At 48.1% G+C, this 21,641-nt stretch overlaps 1 protein-coding gene across 1 annotated transcript in view; it reads right to left on the bottom strand.

The window, feature by feature from the left end:
- The window catches only part of LOC144111267 (uncharacterized), a 242,809-nt gene that overhangs the window by 48,471 nt on the left and 172,697 nt on the right, over positions 1–21,641 (bottom strand). The window contains exons 4-7 of the mRNA XM_077644496.1: positions 16,036–16,116; positions 14,123–14,686; positions 4,295–4,579; positions 1,307–1,594 (exon numbers count right to left, since the gene is read on the bottom strand). Of these exons, the coding sequence (XP_077500622.1) occupies positions 1,307–1,594; positions 4,295–4,579; positions 14,123–14,686; positions 16,036–16,111 (1,213 nt within the window). The 5' untranslated portion in view covers positions 16,112–16,116. The remainder of the gene's footprint in view (positions 1–1,306; positions 1,595–4,294; positions 4,580–14,122; positions 14,687–16,035; positions 16,117–21,641) is intronic.

The following is a 21,641-nucleotide window of genomic DNA, read 5'->3' as shown; positions in this document are numbered from 1 at the left end:
AGGACAACGCAGCGATCTATGGAAAGGAAAATTATACTTGTAACGTCAAGGGGCGCGAACAGGTCAGGGTAGGTCAAGGAAGAAAGGCGAGTTAGTCACATTCTAGTCGAAATAAAGGAGAAATAGGCAGGGCATGTAATACGAAGGCAGGGTAACCACCGGTCGTTAAGGATAACGGACTGGATACCAAGATAAGGCAAGCGTAGCAGGGGGCGGCTGAAAGTTAGGTGGACGGATGAGATAAAGAAGTCTTCGTGGATATGGTATATGGTGGCCGCAGCTGGCATAGGAGAGGTATGGGAGAGGCCTTTGCCCTGCAGCGGGTGTAGTCAGACTGATGATGATGAGTTCTCCGCGGAGGGACAACAGGCCGTCTACACGAAAACCAGACGCCATAACGTCTACTGCAGGACAAAGACCTCTCCCAACGCCCTCCAACTAACCCTGTCCTGCCCCGCCTACGGCACCTCCACCCCTGCATGCGCCCACCGACACTCACTACCTGTTATCTTGTTTTCCCATTGAATTGCTCGTTTATGATTCTTGATCTCAGCTGGGATATCATTTACCTCTCGTTTCTTCCTTGACTCGCTCTGCTCTCTTCACATCACAACATCAATGAAGGCCTTTCGCGGTATACTATTTCCTTTATTACGATAGCGGTATCACTGGCGCTTGACGAAAATGTCGGTGTCGTCTTCGAGAAGCCTTGGCTAGTGAAGCCTGCGCTAAGGTGTCTAAGGTGGCAATCTAGCCACCTTAGTTTGGTGGTGGGTGGCGCCTCTGGTGGGCGCAGGTAAGGTGGCTAGATTGGTGGGCGCCACCCACCGCCAAACCACCTAACTGCCACCGTCCACAAGGCCTGCGTCCACCAGAATACTACGCGGAAGAGTAACGAAAAATCGAAGGCGAAATAAAATGGGACGGCGATTAATGCATGCAAAAGTAAAATATACAGTCGTGAACGAAATAAGAGGGAACAAAGTTTTGAGCATTCATTTATTGATTACTGAATAATTATGGTTGGCAAGCGCAGTTTTTTTTTTCTTTTGGCTTCTAGCTATTTATCTTCCTCGCGTATAATATCTAAACGTAATTCTCAAATTTAGTGCCGAAATAACCAGAAAATGCGCAATTTTGCTCAAAACGTTTGTTCCCTTTCATATTGCTCGCGACTGTACAACATATACTACTAACACACATTTGTCACGTCACATCGTATGACCGCCTGTACATTTATTGTTGCATGTTTTTGCCTCTCGATGACAGCAACATTGTGCGACGAGAAGAAGAGGGGGGGACTCACCGTCGATGCAGGAGCCCTTCTCGAAGAGCAGGGCCGCGTCGTCGTCGGACGCCGCCCTCTCCTCGGCGGCCGAGGGGGTGGCCTCCTGCTGGGCGCTGTAGCTGTCGTCGGGGCTGAGCAGGCACAGGCGTCGCGACTGGTCGTACACGAAGCTGCGGCACACGAAGACCGTGTGGTTGACGCACGACTCCTGGCAGAGCGCGTGCGACGTCGCCTCTTCGTCCACAAACACGTGGCCCCGACTCAGGGATCGGCCGCGCAGCGGCCGGAAGTTGCACCGCGGAGGCTCTGCGAGAAATGGCGAGAAAAAAACGAGAGAGAGAAAGAAAATATTGTCACGATGGTCCGATGAAAGACACTAATAGTAATTTCCAGCGTTTCGAACCCGAAGAGACAAGCTCCATTCATAGGACATTTGTGTGGTATTCGCTTTTAATAACTGCGACGTACATGAACAGACTCAGCACGGCTCTTTCAATGACGGGAGTTGAGCACCTTGAAACATAACCAAAATTGCGTGCAACACCCCTTACTCCATAGATCTTCTAGACAGCCTTATGGCGCGTTCACACATTCGGCGGCGAGAGCGAGCGGAATCCGCGGCCGCCGAAATGCTCCCTCGTTCACACTTCCCCGCCACCGCGCCGCCGCTGACTGTCTGTTTCATCTGCTCACGGCGTACACAGATGTGGCAAGAGGTTAATCGATGCTGTCTACATACCAAAACCGTATGCACGCTTGCTTACGGTAAATGCAGCTATTTTGTCGGGCGTTACGCCATTTCTAATATTCTCACTTTTTTAAAACTCCTAGTGGCGCCATCTGGTGGTTAGGAGAGGAACCATTGTTGTCAACAAATCGACGCCCCTCTTAAGCCTAAAAGGAGAAAAATCGTCACCCGAACTGAAAACTACAGAAAATTTATCACTCAAACGTTTTCTTATGGGCGAGATGAGACAAAGCGAAGGACCGCTGGCTCTTTTATGGCCAGTGAAAGCGCTGAAAAAGGCAGTAACAGCGACGAATTCAGTCCGAAGCGAGGCGTCCTGCATCGAAGGGCGCCGCCATGTTTCTCGCCGCGGGTACTCGTCTTCCTATTGGGTGACGAGATTCGGCGGATTTTTTTCCGGCGGCAGAATTCGGTCCTGGACCGATCGACCTTTCCGGTGGGTATTACGGCGGAATCTCTGCCGCGGCAGCGGATTCCGCTCGCTCTCGACGCCTAATGTCCAAGTGTGAACGCGCCATTGGTGGGGTATGGGGGTATACAAGAAATTTTTGTTCCCCGTAGTGTGGCCTTTGTTTGCTGGTTACTGGCTACGCCTTTGACCGCCGGCATGTGTGATGGAAGCCGTGTGGCGCTATAGAGAAGCTGGTAACGCACCCCACGACTCACCGACAACATTAAAAGCGAAGGTCAGTCTACAAGAGGCACTCTAGCTCGAAATATTTACGGACCACCGCCGCTATTTTTTAGCCACCATGGATCCTCGTTACACAACCAAGCAGAGGAAAATGGTTTAATAAGCCCGCGAAGCATTCCAAAAACTCTTGCGTCAGACAAAAGATAAGCTAAACCACGGCTATCCCTTCGTCAGACTATAGACTCCTTCTAACCCTCAAATAAGTAAAGGTCCCTCCAATAAGAAATCAGTTTGCACAAAAAAAAGAAATGTTTCGGTTGTTTTTCTACTGAAGCCAAAAACAGCGACTAGATACTGAGATACGCCAACAGGGAAACTAGTTAGACAAAAGAATAAATAGTGCGTATCCCAAATAATTATACAGTAATCATGAATGCTGAAACCCTACTCCCTTTCCTATTGCAGCAACCTGTACTAAGCTACGTTTTCAGACCGTCTTCTTCCAACCTCGCGATTCTGGTTCGCCAACTGCCTAGGCATGCTAGCCTGAATCAATAGAGCGCACCTCATTCAAGCTCATCGGCAATCTGGACTAGCGCTTTAGTTTCAGCGGCTGCCACTCTGTGCTCGTGGCGCTGAGCATCAAAAATTAACGGTGGAATTTTGAATCTTTAGTGCACCGTATTTCATTTATTATAGCCTCAAAACTCTGCAGTGCGAGCGCGAGAAGCATTTTGTAAGTTATGTTGAGCAGGCGTAAGAAGAATAAGCCATCAATACCAGCACCTTCGAGCACCACTTCACGGGAGACTAGTTTTCTCTGAATAATAATTGAAAATATTCCCATTCAGTTACCCGGTGTTCGCTATCGGCGGCCTACAGTCGGCGCCAGTTGTTGGTATCCAGTGGTGTTCCTATATATGCTCCCACAAGGAGCAGAGTTACATGAAGGTCCGCCATTTTGTTCCAAGCTCTGGGGGAAATCTGCCTCTCCTGTGACAGCGGCCACAGGAGAAGGCAGTTTGGTGTCTACCCCCCCCCCCCCCTCGCGCTGGTGGCTATACAATATCCCCTCACGCTTACAAAAATTTCTTTAGACAGTCTATAAACTGTCCATTGATTTCTGTCTATAAACTCTCTATAGACAAGCCATAGAGAACACTATAGACAATACAAATCCTATGGCCAGTCTATATACAGTCTATAGATCTATGACCATACAATTTTAGTATACTTTTTTCTATAGACAGTCCATAGACGATGAATAGGCAAAGAGAAATATCAATAAGAAGGCAATACAGTCTATAAGAATTCTATAGACTGTGTATGGACCATTTTTGTAAGAGCAGTCAGGTAACAAAAGATTGCTTCCATAGATTGGAACCAACTCGCCCAGCATACTGTATTGTGGAACAAAAGATTGCGCTCAAGATGGGAGTAGCCCCCCGCTGCCAGGAATTCGAACATATGACGTCAGCAGGATCATGTGATCACCGCTCCGGGAATCGTGTCACGAGTGGGCGGGGAAAAGAGCGCGCAACTCTGCTCACGGTGGAAGCACATACAGGCACACTAATGTCCAGGGAAGTTGGGCATGTTTCAACGACGGGTTTCTAATACTCACCGGAGACGCATTGGTTCTCGCTGTACAGCACGTCCGCCGAGGAAACTTCGTCGAGCGCCGTCCTGCGGAAGGACTCGGCGGCGGTGCGGCGGTCGTGCCTGCTTAGTACGCATCGCTGCCGCGACGCCTCGTAGCGCGTCGAGCGGCACACGAAGCTCGCCTCGGAGGCGCACAGCTGCAGGCAGCCATCCTGGTCGACCACCTCGGACACCACCCGGTCCTCGAAGCCCACCAGCTGGAAGCGGGGCACCCGCTCGAAGGACCAGTGCCGGAGGCACGGCCGCTCTGCAACGAGAGAAGCAATTCCTGCATTCGCCACGGTCCATTAATAGCTTAGTTTGCATTTATTCGTACTACTGCACGGTACAGCCTTTGTCAGAAGTACAAATACCAAACGGCTGGCTTCTAAGAGATGTACTATAGTAGGGCTCTTGTAGCATTCGCGGAAGCCCTAAGTTTAGGAAGGTTCAGGGTACTGATGAAGGGTGGTAATTTGGGCCTCTTGGGTCATCACAGAAAAGGAAAATATGCAGCGCAAAAACACGCACGAACGCTTGTGTTTGTACCCGCCGCTGTGGCTCAGTGGTTAGAGCGCTCGGCTACTGATTCGGAGTTCCCGGGTTCGAACCCGACCGCGGCGGCTGCGTTTTTATGGAGGCAAAACGCTAAGGCGCCCGTGTGCTGTGCGATGTCAGTGCACGTTAACGATCCCCCAGGTGGTCGAAATTATTCCGGAGCCCTCCACTACGGCACCTCTTTGTTCCTTTCTTATTTCACTCCCTCCTTTATGCCTTCCCTTACGATGGGGTTCAGGTGTCCATCGATATATTAGACAGATACTGCGCCATTTCCTTTCCCCGAAAACCAATTATTATTATTATTATTAACGCTTGTGTATGTCTTTCTTCTGTCGTCCATGCGTTTTGTAGCGATTACTACATTACGGTAGGATTTCGAGCCTTCAGCGTGGCGGCGCCGTGGCGGTGGCGGCGCGCCGCCCTGTGGCGGCGCCGCCACGCTGTCACGTGGTTGGCCATTGGCCACATGGTGCGGAGCAGCTGCCGGCGGCGCAGAACCGTGGCTGATTACGTGCTTCGTCACGTGGTTGGTCACGTGACCAAGTCCCACTCGGCCAGCTGTAGCTATCGCGTCACTCCAGGTTTAACCAGAGCTAAACCACCGGCAATTTCTTTTTGCGCTAAATATTTTCCTTTTTTGTAAGGTTTAGGGTATCGATCGTGCTTCTCATCTTCGAATTATTTAAAGCCCGGGTAATCTGTACAAGTGATTCTAGTTTGCACGTCTGCTACCACCTACACCGTGGCGCTGCACACTCAAAGTCACCGTGGGAATCTCGAATGTTCGGTACATCCACTTCATTCCCAAGAGCGTCGGTAAAAGCTGATGTTAACGCAGGAAGCATTTATAAGTCGGATTTTGCAGCGAATAAAAGAAGAAAAAGAAAGAGAAAAGGGTGCAGGTGTGAGGTCAACAACAACAACAACTGCCTCACATATCTGGGTGGACACTCGAACCGCGCCGCAAGTGAAGGGACATAGGTGGAAGTGAAAGAAGAAAGGACGAAAGAGGTGCCGTAGTAGCGGTCTCCGGAATAAATTTCAACCACCTGAGCATCTTTGGCGTGCACTGACATCGCACAGCACACGGGCGCCTTTAGCGTTTCGCCTCCATCGAAACGCTGCCGCCACGGTCGGGTTCGAACCCGGGAACTCTGGCTCAGTGGACGAGCGCCTTAACTGAACCACCACGGCGGGCACTCTGGAAAATAAAATGTTATATCCTATAACATTTTATTTTCTGCCAAAACACATTAGACGTCAGTTTTCAGCCATTTCATTACTATAATATCGTCTCTGCGATTAGGTCCTCCTCCTTATGGAGGAAAAACGCTAAGGCGCCCGTGTGCTGTGCGATGTCAGTGCACGTTAAAGATCCACAGGTGGTCGAAATTATTCCGGAGCCCTCCACTACGGCACCTCTCTCTTCCTTTCTTCTTTCACTTCCTCCTTTATCTCTTCTCTTACGGCGCGGTTCAAGTGTCCAACGATATATGAGACAGATACTGCGCCATTTCCTTTCCCCCAAAAAAAGCAATTATTTTATTATTTAGGTCCTCCAAAAAGAAATTGCGGAACGAAACGTGGGAGAGTGAAAAATTATTTCACGCAAGAATTTCCACTGGGGTTTTCGCAAAGCTCATGTTTTTCCTCAAGAAAGATTATAAACATTTTCCTTTCCTCTCCACGATATTTCCTCACAAGATTGTCTGATGTAAAGAAATTTGACACACTTTTGTAACAGCTTACAAATTGACAAAACAAGTTCGCCAAAGCTTGTGTAAGTGGGCTCTCCCGCACGATGCCTGCGCACCGCAAAGAAGACAGCCCAGCCCACGCTCAATGGTAACTGGAAAGCACGCTAGAAATAAAACGAAAAACTGAAGCGCACGCCTTCCATTTTTGTCCAAGTTTGAATCGTGAGCGCCGTTATCTTTGTTGCGGCTGTAAAGACTCGCCAAGAAGCGCGCTTGCGTAATCATGCATAAGGTGCCTTGCGAAATTAGCGAGCCTTTTTCCTTTCAGCGAAAGTCTTTTCAAAGAAGCATTTCACTGCGGTCGATAGTTGAGGAAGTCCGCGAAGGATCCCAGAAATTTAAGTGTAAAGTACAAAAACTTAATGTATAGCGTGTTCGTCGTAGTAAATACCCGTGCCTAGCCTTCTGGAAAAGACGGTGCCGAAAAGCATGTTTACCAACAAAGTTTTTGCGACCAGGAGTGACCGAATTGTTTCTTTTTCTTTGATGTTTTCTAAACACGAAGCAATATCGTCTGCGGAATGTTGCAGCTTCTCTGGTCATTCGGGAAAGGCGTTGTTTAGCAGACCAAACGCCGCCCCCCCCCCCCTCAAAAAAAAAATGAATGAAAAAGTGTTCCGGGTCAGAGCATATCCCGGCTGTTCCGCGTGCATTATTTCTTCGAAACACACCTGAGGCTGAGGTTGACGAGACATTGAGGGAGGGATACTTTAATGGAATAGGAGAGGCCTGCCTGGTTGCTGGAAAGCTACTTGTGTGGTTAGCGTTGCGGATTATGCCGGCAATCATTCCACCGTAGCGCCACACAATATACCTTTCTCTCAAAGTGCTGTGTAGATGCTCGGGCTCTACGCCTGAGGAGGCAGAGGAGACCGCCATCGCCCTAGCCCTTGCACATTCGGACGCCCAATACATCTTCAGCGACTCCAAAACGACTCTGTCCAACTTTGCCAGGAGCAGGATTCACGCCCCTGCCTGGCAATTGTTGAACACCCCTACTCAAAATTTACCGCGCAGGGTAGAGCTTCTGTGGGTGCCGGCTCACTCTGGGAACCCTAGAAACGCGGCTGCCGATAAATTGGCCCGAGGCCTGATTTGCCGGGCTCAGGACAGTCTCGATCCAGGATTCTCGAGGGAGCGGGCGCACACCTTTGCGGAGCTCACGCAAATACCCCGTTTGGACCGTCGGGCTTACCCTCCTCCTCACCCCTCTCTTACGCACTCCCAACAGATCCTCTTCAGACGCCTCCAGACCCGCTCTCTGTCATCCCCTCAGCTTTTATCCCACTATTGCGGCACATCCCCTGCATGCTCCCTATGCGGTGACCCCCACGCCACACTCTCCCATATCCTTTTCGGCTGCCCTGCTGACCCTCCCCCGCGGGGACAGCACGCCATCTCGAACTGGGAGGACTGGGAGGTCCTGCTCATGTCTGCAGACCCGACATCGCAGCTTGCTGCGGTGACTCGGGCTGCCGACGTCATGTACCGGCATGACCTACTTGATGCAGTGCGGGACCGCGCAGTGGCCCAGGGACCCAGCTGGGTCTAAAACTCACTTGCTCAATAAAGTTTTTCTGTCTGTCTGTCTGTCTTGGCAGCAAATCGCGACTCTACACCTGTTTTCTTCTCATTATGAAGGTAATGCGTTTAACATTAGGGAAAAAAATGGTAGGGTTTTAACGCAGTTAGGCCGACTAGACGTGCGAAAGCATGTGTTTAGCCTGGTTGGCTCATGGTTTTGCTTTGCTGGGTCGTCGGCACGTGTGGCGACGATATTAGACTCAGGTTAAGCTCTGATCGAGGTTAAGCTGATCTGCTCACCCCGCACATTGAAGCTGATGAAGATGACTATGTGCAATGCCCAGCGCAAGCGTATGTTGCAGTTTAATACGAGGAGCGACAGTCTGTGGCGATAGCATAGTGCTGTCGTGTAGTGGCCAGCGAAGCTGATATGTTCGTGCCATTGTGGGCTCGAATCTTAGTCGCGGCCATATTTATGTATCTATTTATTCAAGGTCAATGTCGAGGCTTCAGTGTTGACCTAATTTTGTACCTTTTGTCGCGAAGTCGAGCTTTAGCTCAGGAAAAGCCCACTGGATGTCGCCAGCGCCATACATTCCTTCCTTGTTAGTTTGAACCCGCCAATGTGGCGCTGTGTTCTGCCTGCAAAGCCTATGGTCACGGGTTCGACCCGGATACGACGACAGCATGAAAAATCCTTTGCGCAGTGAGATTGCAGTGCACAATTAGAAGCTCCAGGTGGTATGCAAGAATCAATGCAGAACCTTCCACTTGGGCGTACTTCATAATTGATTAATTAATAACTGAATGTTCAATAAATTAACCACCACATCAATCAATAGGCTTTTCATTTTCGTTCTCTACAATCACCGAATGGGACGTGATCGATAGAGACTTGAGTGGAGCGGCAGTAAGGTCATGCTCATCGCGAAGACAGATAAGGTCAGAAAGACGAGAAACAGTACACCACTGGATGTACTTTACATACACTCACGCCTCGAACGGGGGGGGGGGGGGGGGGGGGCGCCTCATAACAAAAGCACGCACACGTTATCACGAATGTTTTTCAGATCCGGGAAAAATGACCGTTCATGTTTCTATGGCGAAAACGAACCACGAAACGACAAAAAAACACAGAGACGGTGAAATAAAAAAAAAATGCAACGGCATACACAAATCCGGCAAAACAGGGGAAACACTACTTTCAAGGATAACCAAAACGAGTAGGGGAAGAAAGGCCGGCACTAACTGTTGTTTATCGCCGCCGTTACCACCCCGCCCCACCACATTCTATTCTCATGTGTGAAACTAGAAAAACTAAGAAAAAAGTACTTCACTCAATTTTATCATGAATACATTCCTTTTCACCCAACATTGCTCTTAGCTGATAATGCCATTGTTAACATACCCTCCGTTTTTAGCTTTTTAAAAGCAGCGGGCGTTCTCGAAAATTTGTAATTTTTAAACCACTGGTTCCCTTTATTACATGATACACCTCAGCCACTTTCTCATTCCTGAGAAGTAGGCTGAGGCTTTTTATTTGATTGGTTGGGAGCCTCAGGATCCTTGCCTAGCCAAGGATAGCCGCTAAGGCTGCCTGGCCTTCTTTAAGGCTTTTACCATTAGCGATTTCCAAATTTCTTCTCTTCTTTTACTAGGCAGCACAATGTTTTTAGGTCATCTACGCCATCGGCATTTTTCGATATTCGTAAACATTCTACAGAAAGCCAATTCTACACCTTGAGTTTGGCGCATGATGGCCTTAGCTGCCTATGTGCCATAAAACCCAACACACACACACACCACCCCGCCCCAAGCGACGGCTGCTGCCAGCATTGCGAGATATCCTAGACGCTACGCGCTTTGTTGCGCAAGTAAAGGCAAAACAATAGCAAGTCTACAAAAGAATACAAGCGACCTCTTGTGACAATGCAGCGGCAAATACTGACAAAATGGTGTAGATATGAGACAAACACGAAGAAAAGAGAAAACCAAGGAGATTAAGAACGAATGGGCTGAGCGAAATGGCAGACGCTGGCGGCAGTTAGGACGGAAGAAAAATAAAGTGGGGGGTTTTGGGGGTGGGAGAGGGGGGGGGGGGGGGGGGCTCTTGCGACAGGACAAATCTTCTCGTCGGGCTCTCGGCGCAAGGCTTTGGCAGCAGACTCGACGCAAAGGTCAACAAAGGCGCGCTAGTTGACTGTCATGCGGATGAAAGTGTGAGCAGCCGCAATAACGGCGCTGTGTCTACCGCGCGATGTGCTCGGCGGAGCGCCCACGAAAGACGTAGTAGGATGTTACCGTCGGATCAGCGAAAAGTGCAGACACCGCACGGAGCGGGTGGCGGGGAGAATTGCCCGTATTAATCCAGCTTTCAGTACTTTCCCCTTGCTACACTTGCCTAAGGTGCCTTGCTAAAACGCATGCTTGGTAAAGGGGCTTGTGTTGAGCAAACCTCTCTGCGTTCCCCTTTCCATTCTATACACTCACCTCTTAACATTCGCTGGGTAGTAAGTAGCGCGTGCGCTCGGCCTTAAGTATTTATGCTACTATATTACAACAAGGAAAGCAGAGCCGATAACGACCGTTGGATACGTAGAATCGTTAATTCTGGTGTTTTTTCGTCTTGTAACCAGTTTAGCGAAATTCCCTGAACAATGATCAACCAACTAGCCCCCGTGATTCGTGCCTTGTTAAGGTTTCAGACTAATAAAGTCATCTTTGCATACACACTTTTGCAAAGAGTGCATCGCTCCCGACACGCCGACTTGGCAAAGTTCAGATGGTAAAACCAGCTGAAAACCAGCCATTAGAGCGTTGTCAGTAGCTACAGAACTCGTCAGCGTGCCAACATAAATGCGCTGAAGAATTAGACTTCATTTTTTGCACTATAGTGTGTGATGTTTCATGTGTTTTATTTTCTTCGGGACATATAATGTCTTATTACCAGCACAGTGATGCCCCTCCAATATGCATTTTTTTTTTCGGTTTCCCCACTACATCAAGATGTTTTTGCGACTACAGCAAGATATTTCTCTCGCAAAAAATTCTACAATGTTGCAATATATGATCTAGAACCATGCATTCAGCGTTACGGTCACTGGTTCATGGGTCAGCTGGCGCACTGCAGCGCGTCAGCTAGGGAAATCAAAATTGCCGTGATTGTTAAAAGTGCCTTCTCTTCATTTATTCTATATCCTAAACAACAACTGTCATTTTATTTGCAATGAATAATTCCGACATTCGCGCACCTCTATGCAAAACAAGGCTAAAAAAAATAGGGGGGGGGGGGGGGGGACTGTCTTGAAAGGCTCGCTTCTACTAAAGTCTTGCTCTCTTCTCAAGGGTCCCCCTTTAATACTTCTTTTATGCTTCAGAATAAATCTCACCCTGCATCAGGGCTACCCAGGCCAATATTGTCAGTGAACAAGAAGGCAAAAGTACGGTTCGGCGAGCACTCTCTGCGTGAACTACTTTCTTTTTTCAGAACAAATTTCCTCGAAATTGCCCTCGTTCATCTAATTTTTTTTTCCGTGAAAGTTATCTAGCGTTTACTTAGCCCATCCTCGCCATTTTACTTGCAGTAATTCAAAAAAAAATTCTGTATCTGCGTTTCCCAACAAAGGCGGCCACGGCAGTGAACGGCGACAGCTGCAACATTGTGTAATCTCAGAGGAGCGAAGAAGTCCATTAGCCGGTGCTCCTTCACACGCTCCAAATTTTACGCACGCGTGACAACCTTACAGCGGGACTGCGCAAGACTGCACGTGAACTTAAAGAGGGGGAAAAAAAAAACCCCGAGAGATGGCGCTGCAATTACGAAAGACGTAGAAAACCGAAAAAATAAAAAGAGCCAAAATCATCAGCGTCATTCTTAGCTATGATACTACGACTGCCGTTTCTCCTTCTTCCCTCCCCCCCCCCCTCCCACCACTCCTTTACTGTAAGCCCATTGCTGCTGAAGAGACGGAGGACCACACAAGAAGCGTGCTCCATGTCGTCAGCGTGCTGGGCGCTACGACTCTATAATTACATCAAATGTTTGCTTGCCCTGGGGCGGGTTAACGTGCAGAGCGCTCTTCCCTCTACCTATCTCCTCGGGTTTGGCGAAAATGGAAGATCGCCGCCCGAACGCGTCGTGTCCGCCTCGTCACGTGCTAATGAGTTTCTCTCGCTAAACCCGCTGCCTACTATTACCAGCACGAAATTGCGCTTCTTCCTGCTTTTCTTCCTATCTTAGGTCTTCAGTCTCCTTCTTATTTCGCAAACTCTCTTTAACGAGCTGAGTGGTAAAGGTAAACGCGTCACCCCAGCTGATAAACGTGCGGCATTCACCAGCACCTCTCTCTTACTTTCGCGCCAATTCGTCTCCTAGTAAGCTACGCGCCTCTTTAGTTTTTTTTTGTCTTTTTTACCGTTCGCATGTTAACCGCTATGCGCACGCCTACCAGGTGAAAGCCATTGCGATGAAAGTCACTGCGATCAGAGCCATTGCGTCCAAGGTCATTGCAGTCTAAGTGATTGCGATCAAAGCTACTGCGATCAAAGCTATTGCCATCAAAGTCGTCGTGATCAAATTCGTTGCGATCAAATCTGTTCCGATCAAATGTCGATGAAGGCAGCACCCAATGAAAGGAACGGCGTTTACTAACCTGTGCTATCGTCGAGCTCCGGGCCAGCGCTTAGCACGAATAAAGCTCCAGTTCGGAGCATTTCTTCGAAGGAGCATAGCATTTAATTCGATGACAGGAATGGAACGAGGCAAGAAGTGAGAAAAAAACAGTTAAAAACTAGGGCAGAATGTAAAGACGAATATTCTCCGTTTTTAATTATGTACTCCACTGAGCATTTAAATTAGCCATTGAGGCTCATGCCCGTGAGGAATCAGCGGCACAAAAACAAATTGAAAGTTTCAAAAATTTGTTTTTACAGTGTGTAGCGATATACGGTGGATTAATTCTTCATCGGTAACAATCAGTAACAACTCGTCTCCGGTGGCTTCCACAGACATTTCTACTCAGAAATGAAGCATCATTCGCAACATTTGCAGCGGCTGCTACACGCGATGAACAAGTAGTGGTATGCGCTATATTGCCACCGAGAAACTATAAATACGGCAATTCTCAGCAAAAATCCCGTGCCAGTGGCAATGAAAGCTATAACTACAAGCAGATATAAATACACCAAGCATTTCTGAATCGGTCCCCGAAGCGCACCTGTTCGTCAATGGGAGCTTGCATCGATCAAACGTTTAAGCACTTCCAGTGTTTCCTGAAGTAGCACTTCACCCATTTTAGCATGCATAATCTGGATCAGCGAGAACAAAGAAGCTAAGCGTGATTCGTAGCAAAAGAAAAAAAAACGTTTTTTTCTCTCTCACGGGTTACTGAGCGCCGTGCCTGTCACTGAGTGCAGACTTCATCGACATTTGATCGCAACGCATTTGATCGCAAATACTGGCTTGAATGACTTTGATTGCAATCACTTTGATCGCAATAGCTTTGATCTTCTGTTAGCGGAACGAGATTCTTGCACTCTTTCGAACACTGCACCAGTGCAAACCCAAGTAGCACAGGTCATCGGCCCAATATTCCAACAAGATGGTCCCATCCTGGTCCTTTGTAGGGCCAGCTTTGCCAATGCAGTTCCAATGAATGGCCAATTATTTGTGCTGCTTGGGAAGGTAGGGGACTTTGGATATAAGCTCACGGCTGCAGTCCTGCCAAGTCAACCTCGTTTAAACTAGCGAAATGTTTTGAACCTCGAAGGCTGACTTCCTCCGTTCCTGTTTTAATTCAAGCTCGAACTTCGTTTTGCATTCAGGGTCAAACCACTAAAGGAGCCATTGCTCAAGCCCATCATAGCAAAATTCAAATGCGAGTACATCGCATGGTTAACGGTTAGTGAGTGCGCACCGAGATGGAAGAGCATGATAATAAACCCCGAGTGATGGCGTGTAGGACACTCACCAGGCAAGCAGATCTTGCGGTGGAAGCTCCAGTTCGGGTCCGGCAGCAGGTAGTCGGATCGGTTGGCCACGTCGAACCACGTGAGCGCGCACACCTGGCGCACGTGGTTGACGCTGTAGCCTCGACAGCGGTCGTCATCCAAGCAGCGCAGGTAGCACTCCTCAGCCGTTGACGGCGGGGGCGGCTGCGTCGGCGCCGCCGACGTCAGCGTCCGCTGAGCCGCCTGCAGGTCGGCCACCTTGTATCCCGACAGCCGCTCGTACGAGACGTGTTCACGCAAACACCACGGCTGCGGTGAGGCCGGTTCGGACAGCGCGGATACGACGACCGCCCTCCCAGACGCCGATTCTGACGCTGGCGCCGAGGTAGACACCGACGTCGTCGCAACTGACGTCGGCGCTTCTGACGTTGTGGACGCAGGCGTCGAGGACGACCACGCTTCGTACCTCGTGGTCGTCGTCACCGTTGCCGTGGGCTGTGACGTCGACGCTCTCGCGGTCGTCGGTACGTCTGTGCTTGTGGCGGCCGTGGCGACGCCAGTGGTCGTGAATGGCACGTCTTGACCTGCGCCGCATGGTTTCGCGCGTTAAGTGCGCCGAGAAGTGCGGCTACAATAACGATAAGAAACTTAGTCTGCACGACACGAGGTGCGTTGCGAACTCTAAGGAGAGCGACTTCCGTGCGCTAATTTCTATTTCGTTCATTCGGCACAGAGATGAAGAAATTTGCAAACGAACGTTCCCACAGAACAAGCAGGCTGTGTGATCGTTCGGACGAACCACCACGTTCACAACGTGTGCTGTACAGTAAACAACCACCAGGATACCATTACCATCCCCCATCATCCCGCCTAAGGGAGCACGCGTAGGCACACTGCTCATTCACGTCCGATGAGCGATATTTTGTTGTGGCGTTACTATTAACGCATCTCAAAATCAATTCACCGAATGGTTTTTCTTCAGTCGGGGAATGTCGCACGCCACACCATATAAAACTAAGACATGTTTTGGGAGATTCTTTTTTATTTTGTGTTATTTCATAAAGACATTGACGTTTCGGTGGTACAACCGGCAGAGTTACATTTACAAAGTTCAGTATATCATTGAGTGCCCTTGACGCCTGCACACTCGAGCACGAACACCTCACGACATCATGCCTTTGTATGCAACACACCATGCTCCTGTACAAGTTCTGCAGTATCCTCGACTTTCTTAAAGATGGCATGCATGGTTGTTCAGTTATTTACCGCACCTACAATACAATCCTTTTGTTTAGCATTCAAAGAACGTTTCTCTTTCAAATAATATCTTTAAACGTTTCTGCGTGCAGTCGACCTAAAGTAAAAAAATTTCGAACAACATGACAAAAAGGTAAATAAATGTCCTTAGTGGGAGACAAGTCAAGAAAAAAGCGGCTCTCCCCGTCAGAGGGCCCTGTTCCAGCCAATGGCATGGGCCGATTCTCCTGAATCTGCTTGCGTGAGCGGCGCGAAAATGCAGGGAGTGAACTATCATCTTTCATCTGCCACTCTCCGCATTGTCGGGCTAGCAGCTTCATGGGAACTGGCCGACGCCATTGGCCGGAACGAGGTTCCGCGCTGTCTTACGTAGTCGCACAAATTGACGGCCCTTGTCTAGCTTTGGGCAATATGTGAGGTAATTACAAAGCCGTGTAACAAACCCTTAATACCTTGTTACAACGCTCGCGTATTTATTTATTTGTTGTTCTTTCTTTAGAGAAAGCGAGCATAAAGAGGAAGGACATTGAAAAATAATTCGTTCACAATATTTTGGCAGCATATAGTCAAATGTAGGATAATTTAAAATAAGAGCCACTTGGGATTCAAATGTTTGTCTTTTTATACTTCGTTTCCTTAGGCACTCTTAGCTATCCAAACTAGCACGCTCACTCACCTGTGGTTGCCGTTGTCAGGACATGAAACAGCAGAAAGAGCAGGAAAGGTAACCTCGGCATCTGTAACCTTGTCATCTTTCCTGCAGGAAACAAGAAAAAGAAAAGTTGGCATTGAGTAAGTAGCTCAATGTACACACGGGGAACTAGCACTGCAATGCGAGGAACTCGCTCGCCAAAATTCCTTCCTTTCTAGCCGTTAATACCTGTGGAAAAAGCTCTTTGAATATTTATTGTCTTGTACAGCACGGCAATTCAAAACAGCATTAGGCCCGAAGTACCAGTTAACTTCCGTATGTCCTCAAACTCTAGTTTTCAGCCACTGTGTTGGCTGAAAATTTTCGTTTCTCTAAAGCTACTTACAATCAATCTGTATGCTGGACGCATTCTCGCATCTTTCGCTAAAACTGTGATTCGGTAAGGTCTCAAGGAATCCGGTATGCCAAAAATTTCGTTTCCTGCGCAGTGCAAGCGAATTGAAGTAGTTGTAATCGTCAAACACCACCTTTGCAAAGACAGACGCACATACTGATGCTATAATTAGCAAAGCGCTGCTTATTTTTTTTCACCTGAACTTTCGCGCGACATTTCCACACGTAGCCACAGGGCTCAAAACATTCCCACGCTTTGCTGTGGAATTTTCTATAACTGCGCTGCCATTAGCATCGAGAGCACAAGGGATCATGTTAACCTATACAATGCTTAATCTTATAATCATAGCCATAATATTCCACAGGGCTGTATGGTAGTCACTCTATAACAGAGAATTCACATAACACCTAATTCTATTATGTGTTGACAATGAGACGGCATTAGCAGCTGTTGATAACATTACCGGAGTAATGTCACTCTTGGCCTGGTGAGGTCACTTCCCTTTAGCCAATAGGAATTGTCTGGTGACGACATTTCCTTCCACTCAGAGAGAATGTTCCGGTCTGTGGACGTCACTTGCCTCCAGCCAATGGATGAATTTTTAAACCAACGACGAATTTTGAATCCATTAACACTGGAGCGTTGGCAAAGGCTTAGGTGAAGGAACACGTTGCTTCTGCCAGCGTCTCTTCGCACCTGTTGTTCAAAATGTCCGGTCAGTACGGAGGGCTGTTATTCATTGCTTTCAATTCCGAACTGTAGCGCCAAAGGTCAGAGCCACAATGTTACTTTTGTTAGTCCTATTTGGTGCACAGTGCTTCCTGACAACAATCGATGACGGGAAACGTATGTGCCCCTTCAGGCATCCTGAGCACCAAAAAGGTGACCTTAGCGTTCGCCACCACAGATACCATGATCTTTTTGCCATAAATACGTTTACAACATAAATTTCGCCTTCTATTAGCCCCGCCGCGGTGGCTCAGTGGTTAGGGCGCTCGACTACTGATCCGGAGTTCCCGGGTTCGAACCCGACCGCGGCGGCTGCGTTTTTATGGAGGAAAAACGCTAAGGCGCCTGTGTGCTGTGCGATGTCAGTGCACGTTAAAGATCCCCAGGTGGTCGAAATTATTCCGGAGCCCTCCATTACGGCACCTCTTCTTCTTTTCTTCTTTCACTCCCTCCTTTATCCCTTCCCTTACGGCGCGGTTCAGGTGTCCAAAGATATATATGAGACAGATACTGCGCCATTTCCTTTCCCCAAAAACCAATTATTATTATTATACCACGGTCCCAAAATAATGTTTTCTACAACCAAAGTGAGCATTGCTCAGACAGACAAAGACCGATTAGCTTATCCTCACGCATACGCACAAGGACGACACATGGCAAGGAAAAGAGATGCGCGCTGACTTCCCAGGCTTAAAAGCTGAAAAAAGCAGCCACGCAGTCTAAATTATACACTCCTCTCTGTTAGGCTCTCAGTTTTCCAGATCGCAATATCCGGGCAAATCTGCCCTGCCCCAGCCGAAGCCTACAAGCAAGAAAAGGCGCAGGCACAAACGAAATTAGGAGACAACGGGGAAGCCAACTTGTGAGATCGCGGACACTACGCCAAGCCGAGTGGAGGATTCTCGAAAGCCCGAGCGTAGCGCGCATTCCACGCCGTGCTGCTGTTTGTAAATGAAAGCGGGAGAAAAGAAAAAAAAATGGCTTAGTTCGGCGCTTTCGGAGCGAGTGCCTACTCCGCGATTCAGTTCCCAAGTGGCCCACGGGTGAGAGTGGGTCACGGAAGCGCGTGAGCAAGTGTTCGCCACTCGCGAACATTTCCCCTCCGATGCGGCGGCGGAGTTTCCTCTCGAAGAGCACGGCCCCTGGAGGGGACGGCAGCTGAATGCGAGGCAGCCAAGCCGAAGGCGCAATTATGCCAGGAGCAGCGAGAGCTTTAAAAGTACCGAATGCGCGCTCTCTCTGACATGCTTGTCTCTTTTTTTATAGCGTTTTATTTTGCAGTCTGTATGGCACAGTGCGTCGCGTCAAGCAAATTCTCCAGCCTCTTCTGAGCTCTAGATGTTGATGACGAATCACGGAAAGCAAAATGCCCAACCTTCTATTTGAACCCTTATAAAAATGGTCTATATGCAGTCTATAGACTTCTTATAGACTCTATTTCCTTCCTATAGATATTTCTTTTTGCCTATTCATAGTCTATAGACTGTCTATAGACAAAGGTCTACTAAAAGTGCATGGCCATAAATTTATAGATTGTCTATAGACTGTCCATAGGATTTGTATTGAAAATAGACTGTTCTCTAGGGTTTGCCTATTGAGACTCTATAGATTTTATAGACAGAAGTGTATAGACAGTCTATTATAAAGAAGTCTTTGTAAGGGAAGGAGTCGCTCGAATACGTCAAATCCACTTCAAGATTTGGTTATGTTTATCTATACAAAATTGTGACTTGTGAGCAAGCGCAATTCTATTCTGTCGCGAGAACACTGAACGTTACGTGAATTTATAGTTAAAGTGTTAGATACATTTGATGAAACAGATGCACCTGAAATAGTTGCCCGTGAAATAGCTGCAGTACGGTTCAGATGCTGAAATATTTTACCGTCATTTCGCGTTCTAAGTGCAGTCATAGGACAGGATTCGAAACACAAAAGAAAACATGAGTATATGTTGCGGAAACCCACAATATCCTACGCACAGAAGATTACGATATGCTGCACAAACATACGCCCACATTGACCGATGAGAAGTGAGCTTTCTACGGGCCGCTCGTCGAAGCAGATTGCATCGGGCCTTTTGTTTATATATGCGCCGGCTCCCACAGAGTAACAAGAGCAAATAAACAAAAAAGACTTCCTGAATAAGTGATTGCCGTCACGAATTGAGTTTTCAGCGATGCGCACCGAAAACCACGAGGGAAATAGCCGCCGCTCAGTCAATCCACAGAGGAACACTGGCACGACCACGGTGATGTGAGCGACCGAATCTCATGCGGGTCAGGCCACTTGTTTGCACAGAGACCGGCTGCGGCACGCGAGTAAACAAACAGCACGTAGCCTCAGGTAGGGGGCACACGCCCGGATTCAATCTTCGAGGGGAGCTGGCAGTGTCTTAATTCGCATCAGCGGCGAATTACGCAACAACGGACCGAGAGATTGGTAACCTTGTAACGAGCACTGCGCTACCGATGGAGGCCGGTATTGTTTACACAGATTCAAATCATGAGCTGTTGGGTTCGGTTAAGAACACACAGGTATGAACAAGCCTAGAAAGGGAAGAAAATGCGTATAAGATTACCTTCCACGCTCGCTATTTCGACACACACGCGTTTCCTGTGATTTCTAAAGGGAGATGTGCTATTCTAACAATGTATATTTAGAACGCCTTCACTTAACTTTCTTCTATTAAAGCAGTATTATGTAGCATGGTACCAGCTCAAGAAACAAGGACGAAGGGAGAAGACAGACAACACGAACGCCGGTTCGTGTTGTCTGTCTTCTCCCTGCGTCCTTGTTTCTTGCGCTGGTACCATGTTCCATAATAATGCAAACCAACTAGCTCAGCTGTCTACCCTTATTAAAGAGGATACACTAGATGAAAACTGGCTGCACTTATTTCCGATAATTCCTGGTAATATTCATAAAGGTAATAAGCTTCCGCTATATTTTATCTTGGTTTCAATAAACAACAGTAATGACGAAGAGCCTTTCAACTTTTCAGCTCACAGAAGTCAAGGACAAGTTAAGCTATAACGAACGCTTCTCCGCGTGTCCATACAAAGAGTCGGCGATTTTAGAAAAAAATTACAAATTTGCTTCGATTATTTGACACTCGGCAAACGTATTACGAATCAAGCGAGGGCATACATTACTCCTTGGTCAGCCTAGCGAAAATCCACCATAGAGCTTTCCTTTTCATCAAGACGAAACGCAAGCGTCGCAAAGGTTAAAGCTACTTTCCATCATGCAGTATCGTCTCGTTAAGCTTCTGTCAACGAAAGCACCGGATTCATATCACGCAAGAATCAAACACCAGAGATCATCCTCCAACAGGTACTCAAGCGTAGAACAGTGCGGCGCAATATTGAAAGCCACGAAAAAAAAAAGAAGATTGTCCGAATAATCAGAAATCCGCGCTGTCGTCTCAACCTGGTTAATCTTCCCGTGCTCCGCCTTGCTATTTGCACACCAGGTTCACGACCGGCGGGAGCAAAGACAACAAGAGGAGATTGAGGCTTCGTCGACTTCGTCGGCATGTGCAAGCACACACACACACACTGGCACACGCATGCACACACACGAACGCGCAGACACTTGCACACGCCCTTCTATGTCTACAGTAATACCACGCCGCGGGTGTGTTCAGGAGTGTCTATTTGCAGCCGCACCAGTCGCTGACTCGTTCGTTGCACCCGAAGAGGGGTGCGGCCTCTTCCAACGAGAGGTCCACGCCCGGACTGGAGAGACAGAACTTGTTTGATCCGCGCACGCGAGCGCACACTTGAGGTTTATCCCTTTCTCGTGTTTATTTCCTGCGCCCTCTCCCCCTCCCCCCTAAGAGCACTCTCCCTTTAATACGCCCTCTTACGCGGCGAGTTTGCCTTTCCGATTTAGAAGTGAAAGGATAATCCTCTCTTGATCCTGAACGACGGCTATACGACAGAGAGGCTGTTATATATATACAAGAGAGGCATTCGAGTGATCGTGCATGCCACACGACGTTAGTCGGCTCATGAAGGCTTTGCCTCCCGGAAATGAGATCGCTCTTCTAAAACAACTAGTTGCAAAAGTGAAAAAATGTAAACAGTTCCCGCGTGTAGATTATAAAACAACTGCAATTCTCCCTATCGTGTCTTACAGCTAGAGAGGGGGCAGCTTTTGAAAGTGCGGTTCAACGTACATTACGTTCATTGGCTGACGGTTTGACGTCGAGTTAGCAATAAACCGACCGGCTATATTTTTACCTTCAAATATATAAGGTAAGCAAACGCGTCCTCCCTTATAATCGGTATTCAGAGCTCCACCAAGCAGTTAGGACTTCGCGCTCAAATATCCAAACTCACTTCCTGATGTGGTCTGCCCAGAAAGCGCGTATATGAAACTTAAAAATGTGACCCTCAAGCAGTGCAGATCACGAGGATAACTGGCGACATTTAAAAGAAACAAACAGCGCAAAATGAAAGAACCTGGAAGTAACGCATGCGCGGTTGTATTGGTTTTTGCGTCC

Source organism: Amblyomma americanum, chromosome 11 (genome assembly GCF_052857255.1).
Source record: "Amblyomma americanum isolate KBUSLIRL-KWMA chromosome 11, ASM5285725v1, whole genome shotgun sequence".
Classification (NCBI taxonomy): domain Eukaryota; kingdom Metazoa; phylum Arthropoda; class Arachnida; order Ixodida; family Ixodidae; genus Amblyomma; species Amblyomma americanum.
Note: the sequence above shows the minus strand (reverse complement) of the source record. Positions and strands in the feature narration are given on the sequence as shown.